Below are 13,771 nucleotides of genomic sequence, written 5' to 3'. Positions count from 1 at the left end.
ACATAGTTCCTGTGGGCGGAGCTTCTCTTCTGGAGCCAGGGTTTGCAAGGGAGCAACAGGAAGAGGTCGTCCCTCCTTTAGACAAGCAAGTCAGCAAAGCCAAAGTGATGTTTATGTATAACTGGTAATTGTAATTATCAATCTCTGGCACTGATACGGTCAAAGTCCCTGAAGGAAGGAGCCCAATGCAATCAGTTTATGTTAGTTTATTATTGTAACATTTTTTTGTGAACATCAAACACTGCACCAAAATATGAGCCATTCATCTGAAGACAACATCTTTACCATATTGAAGGTACTGCACTGATGTTTACAATGATTACGGACAACTTAAAGCTGCTTAGTGGCACTGCTCTCTAATAATCAAGTACTTCATCAGCTGAATGGAATCATTAGCAGGGAACTCTTTCCTCTGCCTTCAGGTCAAAAAAAGAATTTTTCACCTGGAAAGAGCAATTCCTGGGGTTTTAAATAAACCTTAGCATGCTCTCAAACAAAGTTTCCCAGAAACTTGCTCATGTCGCCTGAACCGTTTCTTCTCTCAGATGATGGCTTTGAAGGGCACCTCAGAAGGCTGGACCCGCCCCACAGGCTGCAGGGAACAGAGGCTCCTGCTGCTCAGCTCGGGTCCTGGTCCACTCTACATTGTTTTAGCAGCTTTTGTTCTACGTTACTACAACAGCACATTTCTTTTTCCAACTGACTATGCAGATGGGTTAGACTACAGGAACTGCAGTACTGATCATATGGTTACACATGCATGCTCCAGGTCCACGTGTACACCCCACACAGCCTGACGGAGAGCAGCCATCAATTCTACAGCAGTGCAAGCTTCAACACTCAACACCAAACACTAAAATTAGACTGAACTGACGCAACAACTGACGGAAGGACTGGGTGGCTGGTCTGCCATAGTGTCTCTTCAGCATCACCTGTCATCGAGACAAGGTGACACTGCAACAAGCCATCCAGGGGTTTGTGTGCAAACACACTTAAGGGCATCTCTCTTTCACAGAAAGAACAAATGTCATTTGTAACAAATGGCAATGGATTTTCAGCACAAACCTAATACTTCATACACTACAGTAATAGTACTCATCTACTCTCAGCAAGGAGACTCCTTTAAATAAGAGTTACATTCATTATCCTAAATACCCACTCATCAATGTGCAGGGACGAGTGTCGCGCTAACAGACACGTGGACAGAAAGACCAGCCATCACTCTGCACAGGCCAGGAGACCCAGAGCCTACGCTGGACCTTCTGAAAAGGCCCGTGTGTCCAAAGAAAATGTCTGTTAGGAAAAGGAAACAGACTAGTGAGGCAAAGACTCCCTAAAGGAAAAACAGAAGGTCTAAGAGAAAACATAGGATTTTCTGTACCGTGGCTATTCTACCAAGCTCAGGTTAAGTGCACAATTCTTACTGTGGTGGTGATGGCTTAGGCTTCAAATCTCCCGTGGCTGCTTTAGTAGAGTCTTATTTCACTTAACTGGCGAGAACGTCACATGAACATAGCCAAGTTTCCCTACTACCTAACACAAGTAACTCACGGAGCAGAGGGAACACTTGTGGGAAACATCAGCACAGTGCCGGGAGCCTGCGTTGCTTCTCTGGGACTACGTGCCTCCAGGGCTTGCCACGGACAACTATGTTTCAAATGGTCTTTTTCTTTAATTAAACATTGTTACCAAGGTCTCTGCATTCAACTGCAATACTGAAATGAGGCAAGGACACTCAACTCTCCAATCTGGAAAATAGCCACCCCTTTTCTTTTTTTCTTTTTTCTTCAAGACAGGGTTTCTCTGTGTAGTCCTGGCTGTCCTGGAACTAACTCTGTAGACCAGGCTGACCTCGAACTCAGATGGATTTCTTAGTAACTGCCCACACCCAGCTGGGCAAGGCTCTGCAGATCTGAGGACATAACTCTCCCTGGTGCCATCTGCTCCAACATTTGACAAGAGCACTTAACGAGGCCAGTGTCTGAGGCCGCCAGGGAGGTGCGGGGGTACCCCACATCCCCACGAGGCCTCATCTGCACTATCAACTGCATGAGGGTGAGTCAGAGTGATGGGCTGCTGCTGCTGCTGAGGTGTGGCTCTCAACAGGCACTCAGGAGCCTCTCTCTCCCAGGCCTCCATGACTGCATTACATGGTTGGAATCCAGATGACTGGTCAATGCCACTAGCCAAAGGCTTTCTCCTCAGCAAATATGAAGCCCAGACTTTCAAAAATCCTGTTCTGAAATAATCTGCCCCAAGGGCCACTTAAGTCAGGTGACAGTGTCAGAGAACAGGACTCCCAGGACCCCAGGCAACTGCCCTTCTACACTTCTGAGAAGCCACTGCCTTCTTTGTGATTCAAACCAAGGTCTCACCATCACTCCAGACATGAACTGTGCATTTGTTCTTCTGCTAGGTCATAACAGCAGCTTAAAGCGCTTCTTTCTCACTGCGGCGGGGACAGGTGAGGAGACGCTGCTGCTAGGGTGCTTTCCCCCCAACTTTACAGCCCATGCTGGGGCAGATGGGCTCACGGTGCTGGCACATGAAGCAGCTGTCCTAGTTCAGTGAGTGAGAGTGGAGGCATCCCGAGGAGGGTGTGCACGCAGAGCTGGCAGCACTAACTGGACCTCTGGAGAAAGCCCTGGTTAGAGAGAGAAACGATCCCAACTGACCAGTGGAGATTTGAACTCTTTACTTTTGTGTAGCAATGTGCTGGTCTATTCTTTTTCAGTTTCTGGTTTCTTCCTTTTTAGATGTGCAGCTGCGTGGTGCCCAGTACACAACTCCACAGAAGCACGTGAGAGCCCACAAGTAAAGGAGTGCAGGCTTTAGAGCACGGGCTTCTAACGCAGGTCCAGGGCCCCTTATTACTCTAAGTGCTGAGTGGTGGCCTAGGAAGCTGAAAGAAGGTGGCAGTGCCAGCTTCGGGTCCCCGTCCCTGTTCTGGAAAGCAGGTTCCTGACTGTCAGCTCCTGGGTCTTCCTCTGTAAGAGGGCCAGTGCCAGTGCCCCCCATCTTGCCATCGAGGCCTTGTTCAAGCCAGGTCATCCAGGTCCAGGTCAGGGATTGGGTCTCGCCAGTAGCAGAAGGAGCTGAACTCTGGGCATGGAAAGGCAGAATTCTGCTCCTTACTGAGAAGTGGGAACACGTGTTCCACAAGCTCACTCAGCCTGTGATACCTGGGAGGAATCAGGCAAGAGACAAGTGGTTACTTTACAACTGACACATAAAACAAGACCCTGGGCGGTAAAGCTGGCTCTTCAGATTAAAGGAGGACTGCTTACCACTTAGAGCTAGCACTACACCTCAGGGTTCAGATACACACACACACACACACACACACACACTCCTTAAGCAGCTATCCACAAGGAAAAAAACCCTCAAAGCCGTAGAGCTTTGCTCCTCAGGCTGTGCCCTCCTTGGCTCTCATCTGTGCTCAGCTATAACCTGGCTGCAGGGCGCCGGCCGCAGCCTGAGTGTACTTACGATGATTTGTTCCCTTTGGTCCTCTCTTGGATTAATTCACCCTTTGGATTCACAGTAAATATCCTACAGTCTGGAACTCCGACTTGTGTGTAAGCATAGACATCCTGCAGAAGAAATGGAAACTTAGCTGCCTCCTCACAAGTCAGAGTCACACCATCGACTGAAAAGTGGGAGTCTCTAGAGAAACCCAGAGTACACAGGAGGTCAGACAATGGACCAACACTGTTAGTAAACCTGCGATATGGAGACCGCCCCCATAGGATGCAGTACAAAAGGCAGAGAAGAGAACTCACACCACAGTTCTGGTGTGGACCCAAGGGTATGGCTCAGAACCAGTCAGAACTATGGTACTCAACTGCTTTGGGGAGTCAAATGACCCTTTCAGAGGAGTTGTATATAAGTGTCCTACATATCAAATATTTGCATTCTGATTCATAGCAGTTCAAAAATTATAGTTATGAGGTAGTAATAAAAATAATTCCATGGTTCGGGGTCACCACAACATGAGGAACTGTATTTAAGGGTCACAGAGCACCAGGAAGGCAGAGAACCAGTGAGAGGGTAGGTAGAGTGCCTGAGAAAATGTTCAACCTGGGGTGGAGGGTGGGGGGACATCCTTCTGTTCACAGTCCTGGGGTCAATAGGGAACACAGGACTCACCCAAATGCTAGGGAATTAGAATAATCCTCATCTCTAGTGCAGACCAATACATCTTAGCTACTCAGGTGGCCAAGGCAAGAAGGCTGCCTACGCTACAAAATGAGTTCAAGGCCAGCCTGGGTAAGTTTCTGAGATCTTGTCTCAACAAAAAAATTAAAACAATGAGATGACTCATTGTTAAGAGCACTTGATGCTCTTGCAGAAGGACCTGGGTTCAATTTCCAGCATCCATATGGTGACTCAAAGCCATCTCCAACTCCAGTTTCAGGAGATTGTATGCCTTCTTCTGGCATGAACATGGTATGCACGCGCACGCATGCGCACACACGCGCGCGCGCGCACACACACAGGCAAATCATTCATATACATAAAATAATTTTTAAAATTTAAGAAAGGACAAAGGGTTGGAATAGCACAGACCAACAGCAGAGCGCATGCCTAGACTATGCAAAGCTCCAGGCTCAGTGGCCAGAGGGAGGGGCGTACGAGGTGTACCTCAAGTGAAACCCCACCATGCAGACCAGCCGTTGTACTCTGCTTATAGAGTCATGACATGGCTGGGCCCTAAAGTGCACCTCTTGAATTCCGCTCACACAGGATCTGCACACAACGCCATGGACACTTACGTTGGGACGGTTTCCAAAGGCAGCATAGAAGGGCTGCCTGGACGGGGCAAACAAGTTCTTAATATCATTCAGACACTCAATTTTGAACTTCTCTGGTTTCTTTTCTATCACTTCCCTAAAGACAAAAAGACACAATCACCAAATTCAAAATGGTAATTTTTACTAGAGTATGCTCTTAGAAAGATTTCATGCTCACAGCTACCTATTTTATTAATCTCTGGGCACTGTCGCCTTCTTCCTTGCTGGGCCCTGAGCTCTGGCACCCCCCTGTCCCCAAGGAGGAAGCCAGCACACCCACTGGAAAGCTACCTGTGGAAGGCAGAGAACAAGCTGCTGGGAGACAGCATCAGAGGGCCTCGAGGCAAGATCGTCCCCTTATCATTGACCCAGTGCAGATAACCACGGGTCATGTCGGCCATGCCGATGGCACGTGCAGAACAGTACAGAAACTTGTAGCCATTCCTAAAAGACAACACACACACAAGCAACCTGGTTAGGTATATCTTTTGGATGAAGAAAAGACAATTTTCTTTTATCAGATCCAAATCAAGTTCTTCTCCTTTAGTTTGAAAATCAAATTCCTGAACTTAGAAGAAACCCAGTTAGGGTTGTACACACTGGGAGACAGAGGAGTGTGCAAACGGATTATGTTAACCTGCAGAGCACTGACAGAGTGCTCGCCTAGCTCAGAAAAAGACCCAGGATGGGCAAAACTGACTATCTTTATGGTATTTGCTGCAAAGGAACTACCCAAGGGGTCTTAGTTTAAGGACACTGTGTTGGACACACACTATTCTCTGGGGCAGGGAGAAAAGTTACAGCCAAGGAACTGACACATGCTGATTTCCTATCATGGTTTGCTATTCCAAGATGGGCACTCTATCTCTCCAGATCTGTGGGCCGTGGACAAGCTAGGATTCCAGAAAGGACAGCTAACGTTTCCTTAAGGAACTGTCTTCTATACATGCCTGTGCTATCTGCCCATTAAATAACCAAGATGAAAACCAGCCTTCCCAATCAATTCTAGGTAAAAATAATTAACATTATGACTACACAGGTAAGTCAGCAGAGCTTAAAACTGATAGGATACCAAGCACATGCTTGAACACAAAGCTACAAATATGCAGACCATAATTCTCAATGTATATAGATTGACGATTTATTTTTTTCCAGGCCTGAGTCAGAGCTAAGCTGAGGCAGGACACTCGAGAATGGTACTTACTCATTGATGGAATGGTAGAGCCTAGCTATGCCCTGATGCGTCCAGTCTTTACCCAGCTGTGGGAGAATCTGCCCCAAAGCATCAGACCTGGCAAGGGGGTAGAAACAGAAGCAGATACCAGAAATCCAACACACAGAGCCAATCATTTTCCACACTGGCTGCTAATAAGCACTAAATGGGGGTGCAAGCCGGGTACAATGTATCAGGATGGGTTTATCCTGATTTTATACAGCCAAAAGGCAGCCTTGTAATGATACACACTGAGGCATTTTTAAAAACGGTGTTACAGGAGACCCCAGTATTTATTTTCAGAGATAATTTACTAACACATCTTTCTATCCTCATCCCTAAAATTTTAAGTTTGTCTTCTCTGAACATTAGAATGTGGAGACTAAATAGCCAAGTTTTACAAGTTAACTTTGAGAATGCATTTGTACTGCACACACGTCCTCTCCAGCCATGGAGTGACTTCCCTTGGGCACCTTCAGGGCACCTTAGGGCATGCGGTTTAAGGACTTTCTCCCCACTGAGGACTGAGCGCCTCCCGCTCCCCACTCACAGAGGCTTGCGCTTACTTGGTTATTGTTCCGTCGATGTCAGAGATGATGACTTTGTCATTCCAGTTCCACAGGTAGATGGTCCCTGCACACCGACAGGTGCCCTGATACTGGGTTGTGATACTGAATACCACGTCATTGGGGCCATCATGGAGCTTCAGTTTTGCCTTTTATAAAAAACACATTAATGAGAGCTGGAAATCCACACTTTGGAACAGTTTAAAGCTTCACAACAAAACTCAGGGCGTGCGGTTTCTCTGGTGCCAGCATGTAGTTCAGCCCAAACTCAAGCACAGTCACAATGGTTTTCTAATCCCAAGGATTTCCTGGTGTCCCCACAAAACCAAACTTCCCTATCCTCCATCACACTGAAATCACTGCTCTGGCCACAGCCTCAGGCTCAGCACAGTCAAGCCATTTCACAGTGAAAATGTGTGCAAGTGCGATGTAGGCATTGCTCTACTGTCCTGAGTCCTGAGAGGCAGCCCATGGTCCTGTGCTGAGTGTGAAATAAGAGTCACCAGAGGAACCAGCTAAAAACAGCCATTTCCTGGTTCATTTCCAGATGCTGCAGCACAAGGTCTAGGCGGGGAGGAAGCCATGTCACAAGCTCACCAGGTGTGGGGTGCTGCTCTCCTGGGGAGGAGCAGCTACGTAAACACAACTATAGTGCAGGACACTTACTATCTGGTCCGAGGAGAGTCGGAGAGACTTCTTATATGAGGCCGTCCCACAGTGACTCAGTGTCTCTACGGTGATGGGGTCAACTTTGATGCTTTCTTCCAACTCCTGTGACCCCTCGTCACTAGAAGTGTCATTCTCTGCAGGTCTATCCAACATCAAACTAGTTACAAACAGGCAGTGTATCTGACTGATGAGAGCTTTTATAATTTAGGACAAGAAAACAAACACATGCCACACGTCCATACTGTTAGCCCCGAGAAGGCTAAGGCAGAAGCAGAGGACCTGCTTGTGGCTGGGCTGTACAGGAAGACCTGGTCTCAGAACAGAACCCGTCAGGCCTTTCTAGGATGGCAAGAACTGTTCCCACCACCACGTATCCACATCCAGTTACTTATGCCATAACTCCTGGCATCACAAATGTCACAGTGCACTATCTTCCTCCTCTTTGTAAGTGGCAGGCAGTTACTTCTCTGTCCTTTAAAACATCACTAGCAAACGAGCAGGTAGACCCCATGGCATTCTCTGGACACAGCAGGGAATAGTCTAAAGTTAGTAAGTTCACTTTATACTCCTTACCAAAGAGAAAGTAAGAAGACCAAGGAGATAAACTACGACTGCCATTAGCGCATGGGGTTGGGGATGTAAGCCCAGGAGCACACAACACGCTCGGCCAACTCAAATGTACCCAACCAGTCCTTCAGAGGCCTTTTCATGTCCCCTCTAACACCTGAAAAGCAGGGGAGCAGAGACAGAGGACAACAGTCCTGATTATGTCCAGCATGATACCTTCTCAAAGCTCTGCCTTTCCTAGCATCCTGGCTCTGTGATAGGCACAGCAGTTATGAGTACTGATGTGTGTATTTAGTCCTGTAAACTGGGAACGGCAGCTCTTAACTACCAAGAGATAGTATCATTAAGCCACTTAGTATCATGTCTCTCTATAGCAAAAAGGTATTTCTGGCTCCATACTCAGCAGAATTGCTTTAACAGTCAAGCAGGAATTGACCAAGTGCTACGAGGTAGGAGAAAGGACAGGGTACCCACCTGGCACTGGTTGGCTCCTCAGCATTGGAAGGCAGGTCATTTGCTGGAGGGACCTCAGATTTTCCCTCCTTGGTCTCTGGCAACTGCAAAGAAAGATACCGTCAATGTATAGTGTTTCTCCAGACTTCAGCTGCAGTCCTCGCTAGGAAGCAAAATCTCAATAGATGACTGGAAACTTAAGATTTTTTTCTACTTGAAGCTTGAAGGGCAGAAATCATATTCTGCTTATAAAAAGCTGAGCTAGCAGGGAACTTAAAGAGCACTATGCTAAACCACATATATAACAGGACCAATGGTCAGGTCCCTAGTAAGACGACCTGGACTGCCCTGCAGAAGTGACTAGTCCTGTCTCCACCTGCTTGGCACCCGCAGAAGGGAGAAAGGCAGCCAGGGACCACACTGATATACACATGAATTTGGTGAGGCAGGACCAACCTCTGCTATCTGAAAAGCAACAGAATCCTCTCCCTTTGAAGGCTTTGGAAAATGAAGACTCATTTGAGTGTTAGTCTCTGAACAAGCTTTCTCTTCTGCTGCCCTGCTAAAGTGATATTCCTCACGTTTGCATGCAGATCTGTGTAGAATTGTACCTGCTCACTCATGCCGCAGACATGACATAGGAAGTAAGTAGAAGGAGCAGAGCTCTGGAGTCAAATTCAATGTTAGCCCCAGGTCCACCCAGCTATCCCAAAAATGGCAGTCTCCATCGCCTCACTGTAAAAAGCACGGGCACACAGCTGCTGAGCGCTGTGACTACACAGTGCCTCTGGCCTGCTTTCTTATAAGTGGCAGAAGAAATTGCTTTAAAATAATCGGATTAATTACCTGTTTGATCATACTTTCTTTTTTCCGCCAAAACCACCATCGACCAGATTTCTTTGGCATCTTGTCTTTAACCCAGGACTCAACGGTGGCCTGCCAACAGTGAGGGTCAATCCATGAGATCTGGGTTGTAAATCACTGCTTCCTTACGCTGTTACCCTGTAGACTACAGAACGGGACAAGGACCAGCCTCGGCTAGGCCCGAGTCCTGACACAGATAAGTTTGTGAGTGGTGAAAAGAATTGCTTTGAAGTCAAAATGTGGGTCCAAGCTGGTGGCCTAGGTTCTGCTGAGATGGCTTTCTATTTCTAGACTGCTGTGTGTGTGTGTGTGTGTGTGTGTGTGTATGTGTGTGTTCTGCTCTGTTCTAGACAGGTGCTTTTTTTTTTCTTTTCCTATTCTAAAAACTCTCTGGTTGAGACAGCTAGTTTTCTGCTTCAAACAACTCTCTCTGCTAGTAAAAATTCTAAAAGCTATCTGGATAGCTCATGGGTTTTCTGACCAGTCAGAAAAGCTGCTATAAAAAAGTCTTAATCTTCTGACTAAGTCAGAAATCCTGTTAGAAAAAAATTCTACAAGTAATCTTTGGGTTTTCCGATCAAAATCAGAAAGCAGAAAAATTCTAAAAGAGCTGTGTTTGCTTTCCATGGATTTTCCAACTAAAATCAGAAATCCTGTTAGAAAAAAAACTCTTGAAGAGCTGTTTTCACTCTTCAGATATCTTTGGATAGCTCAGCTCTCACTTGAGAAATTTCTTTAAAAAAAATTGCTACTGCTTTCTGCGAGCTCATCTCAAGCAGAGCAAACGTCCCGTTCTTATTTACTATCACTTCAGCTATTTCCTCCAGACTCCCTTTTGATTATTCTATGAACAAGCATCGTGTAGCCCCAGCCACTTCTTAGGAGACAGCAAGCACACGTTTTCTTTAATGGTGCAAAAGAATTCAGAGATCTGCCTAGCTCTGTTACCTACACATGCTAAGCTAGCTGGGTAGGACCCTGTCCTGAAATTACCATTCCCACTATACCTGGGATTGGACTCCTTGTGCCCAAGGCTGACCCTGCCTGCCTCTGTATCTTTCTGACAAGCTGGCTCATTAATGCAGCTCCTCTGTTACTTTAGAATTGTGAAACCCTCATATAATTCATATCACATCCTTATAATTTTGCATAGTTGAGAAACTATTTATTTTTGAACTCAGGTCTTTAGAGTTCTTTTCCACAGCCTTAAGAGCTCTCCTGAAGGTCCCAGGGTTTACCAGTTTGCTGAGACAGTGGCCACACCATCACCTCCCAGACTCATGCTGTTTTAGACTAACATGGAGTCATTAATGTTAACAAAAAGGACATTCCTTGAAGGGAGAACGCAAAATATGTACATTATTATAACAAGCCTTATTTATGCCCACGGCAGCCACTGACACTGTTGGAGGCCCACGTCCACTGGCCCTGTTCCCACACCAAGGCCTCGCACCACCAGACTGCCCTGGAGCTTTGCCATTCCCAAAGGAGTACACTGCCTTTCCTCCTGAGCGACTGAGAGCACCAGATGGGATAGGGGGATGTGCAGAGCACCACTCACTCTTGTCGAGTCAGGTATGGCCTTTGTGGGCGAATATAGCAATTTGGATCTCTGATATAAAATACTAAACTCAAAACCTTGAATAGAACCTAAAAATACAGAATATAAACTTTCTGACTGCTGTATGTTACAGATACTTTGAAGAAGGTTTCAAAGGCACATCACTCACCTTAGGCAAACTCTTCTGAAATACCTGTAAGCTAAGGATCATGGGAGCAGCCAACGCCCAGTTGTAGTAACTATGAGAAACAAAAATTTGTGCAAAACCATTACACAGACGGTGTCAGAAGCAAAGCATGGTGGGAAGGATGGTCAGAGGCAGAGGGAGGGTTGGAAGACTAGAGGAAAGAGGAAAAAAATAACTTATCAAATTGTTGATTCTTTCCAATAATGAGCAACTAAATTTTGAAGACTTGCTTTAAACCAAACTTCTCTGAGCTGAGAAACCCATAGAAAAAATAACAGTGTCTCAAGAACTCAGAGGCAGCAACAGCCTGAAGCTCTGGCCTCACAAACCACTGTCTGTGGGCCCATTTATGCGACCACAAACTTTAAAGTAAGGAAAACTGTGACAGTTAAACACTGTAGAGTACTTGGCAATGATCAAGCATCAGTATTTACCGGTTATATATCCGGATCACGAGGTTTGGGTTGTCGATAAGGCCAGGGTTTTCTGCAAACTCATGGTAAGTGATGATATGCTCCATGAACTTCTCTGTAAAGCAAACAGTGGTCAGGCCAGTGTGGTGGGAGTGCAAGGGTCCCTGCGGGATGCTTACAGTGATCTGCGCTAAAGGACTTGTAGGCCTAAAAAGAAGGCTTCTAAAAAAAAAAAAGCTATGTTTTCCACATTGGTCAAGACACTTCCATATTTTTAGGACTCAAACAAACTAAACCCCAAACCCATCTAAAATATAAAACCCCAACACTTGTGCTTATAACATTCTATAACATGCACCCCTGCTTTACTTTGAGGCAAGTCTAGGGTTGTGTTCACCCAGGGTCTCTTCACATTTTTAGTTCTCTGAAGGGGAGGAGACAGAGGACAGCGTTAAAGTGATGATATTTGTCATGGGAAAAAAAAATCTTAACTCTTAGAAACAGCCATTACAGGCCAGTGGAAAACTGAGAAAAAAATTAATTTAAAATGAATACAAAGTTGCCAGAGGCAGGAAAACTGAGGGAACCAGATCTGTCTGGACGACCCAGGTCAACCTAAGCAACTTGGTTCAGGGTTATTTAAACTAAAATCAACTAATTGCTCTATATTCAATCCTTAACACAGAACCAAGAGCCTAGGGCAGACATCTTTCAAGCAGGAGACAGGTAATTCCACTCTTTTGCTACTGTCTACTTGGTGGACAGCCGCTGTCCCACAGCTTTTGAGTCCTGGCACTTGTCAGGAAGGCAGTTGGGAACGCTTACACACAAGCAGGGTCGATCAGTGTAGTATGAGCCCACCTTACTGCTCTGCAGAAAACAGAGCCTGTGAATTTGAAATCAGAAGCTTCAAGGTTGAGGTCCTCACAAAACTTCCCCACACAAAGGCACTCTGATGCCTCAAGGGTGTGTCTTTATGGGGAAGTATCCCATACTCAGAAGGGACAGTCAAGAATTTAGTCAGCATTCAATGTTTCAATACATTTCTCATTACATTTTTTTTCTCATGCCAGTCATTTATTGAATTAAGTCTGTGCAGAAGGACAACTTTTAAATCGAGTGATAAGCAGGCATGGCTGTCCAGCCTACCTTTAGAAATCTCTCCATTCTCACTGAGGCCTCCACAGAGGGAGAGGGTTACATCAGGCAAGTCCATGGCAGAGTCTGAGAGGCATTCAGTGCCACTGTCCGCAGCTGCACTCCCCACAGACTGTGGGGACTGAGAACCAGAGAATGTGTCAGACTCAGGCCACTGCCTGGAACCTGGATCCGTGTCACTGTGGCAGAGAGAAGGAAGGAGAAAGAAGTGTTTATTCTGTCATGACTTCTTATACTTTTGGCTTAGTGTATGGTTCTCTAGGATTTATTCCCTAAGATGAACAGATGGGAAATCGAAATGACTTCTGAGATGTGTGAGGGCATGGTGTTTGCATGCAGGTGTGGCAACACACACGCACGCGCACACACACACACACACACACACACACACACACACACACACACACACACAGATGCAGAACAAGACGTCGGGCAGGTGTCTGCCTCCATCACTCTCAGGCTTATCTGCCTTCAAGCACGTGCCCTTCCTGAGCTGCAGACCTGTTATCCGGGCCAGGCTGGTCAATAAGAGAGTACCTGGATCTGTCTACCTGTCTCCATCACCTTATGCTGGACTTACAGACATGTGTAGCAGTCACACCTTTCTTTGTGCATGGACTGATGATTTGAACTCAGGGTCTTATGTTATCACAGATAAGTGCTCTTATCCACCAAGCCATCTTCCCAGTGACCCTGCTCTATAAATTTTTAAAGTAATGTCTAAAAATCACATTTATAAATGACATAATTAAGAATCTGAATATGAGAAAATTAATTGTGAATGTAGAAAACACTTCACAATGGGGCCAGACTTTCAACTGGGGTCTTTTTGACTGTAATTATAGAAGAAAAAGTTATAAGTACTAACTTAAATTGCCATTATGAACTAACAGGACAGTTAAGAAAAGTCTGACATTTGGAAGTGCTTTGATCCTGCATTCCAGGAAACAGGCATGGTAATATGCAGTCTGGAGAAAATTACTGGGTCCCAGGCTGTATTCTTAAGTTAAACTGCTCCCCTCAACAACTTAATACTCTCTAAAAGTAAACGAATTTAAAAAGCAGAAATTACTCAAGAAAGAACGCACAGAAGGTGTGCATCAGGAAATGCAGCTGTCTTTGCAGCACTGACCTTACTATTCTTATTTTCTAGACAGGGCACAGAAAGGTTGGTGCTAGAGGGCAAGTGCATTGGAAACCTGTTGTAATGGAACATAAATGTGAAATAAGGAAATGGAACACTGTATCTCTTACAGCCATTAACTATTTGAAACTTCGGTAAATACTTAGCATAGTACTTGATATGTTCAGAATTTTCCTAGAAGTG

The 13,771-nt window shown here is 45.7% G+C and overlaps 1 protein-coding gene across 7 annotated transcripts in view; it reads right to left on the bottom strand.

Moving 5' to 3' along the window:
• Positions 1-190: 190 nt before the first annotated feature.
• The window catches only part of Lpin2 (lipin 2), a 66,287-nt gene continuing 52,706 nt past the window's right edge, over positions 191-13,771 (bottom strand). For all 7 annotated transcript variants that reach the window (NM_001357791.1, XM_030249977.1, XM_030249978.1 and 4 more), the window contains 12 exons: positions 12,436-12,623; positions 11,308-11,401; positions 10,856-10,925; positions 9,108-9,197; positions 8,283-8,365; positions 7,239-7,383; positions 6,573-6,721; positions 5,998-6,084; positions 5,085-5,237; positions 4,776-4,890; positions 3,490-3,593; positions 191-3,182 (listed from right to left, as the gene is read on the bottom strand). In NM_001357791.1, the coding sequence (NP_001344720.1) occupies positions 3,038-3,182; positions 3,490-3,593; positions 4,776-4,890; positions 5,085-5,237; positions 5,998-6,084; positions 6,573-6,721; positions 7,239-7,383; positions 8,283-8,365; positions 9,108-9,197; positions 10,856-10,925; positions 11,308-11,401; positions 12,436-12,623 (1,423 nt within the window). In that variant the 3' untranslated portion in view covers positions 191-3,037. The remainder of the gene's footprint in view (positions 3,183-3,489; positions 3,594-4,775; positions 4,891-5,084; positions 5,238-5,997; positions 6,085-6,572; positions 6,722-7,238; positions 7,384-8,282; positions 8,366-9,107; positions 9,198-10,855; positions 10,926-11,307; positions 11,402-12,435; positions 12,624-13,771) is intronic.

This window comes from Mus musculus, chromosome 17 (assembly GCF_000001635.26).
Source record: "Mus musculus strain C57BL/6J chromosome 17, GRCm38.p6 C57BL/6J".
Lineage (NCBI taxonomy): Eukaryota > Metazoa > Chordata > Mammalia > Rodentia > Muridae > Mus > Mus musculus.
This window is presented reverse-complemented; position numbering and strand designations above follow the sequence as displayed.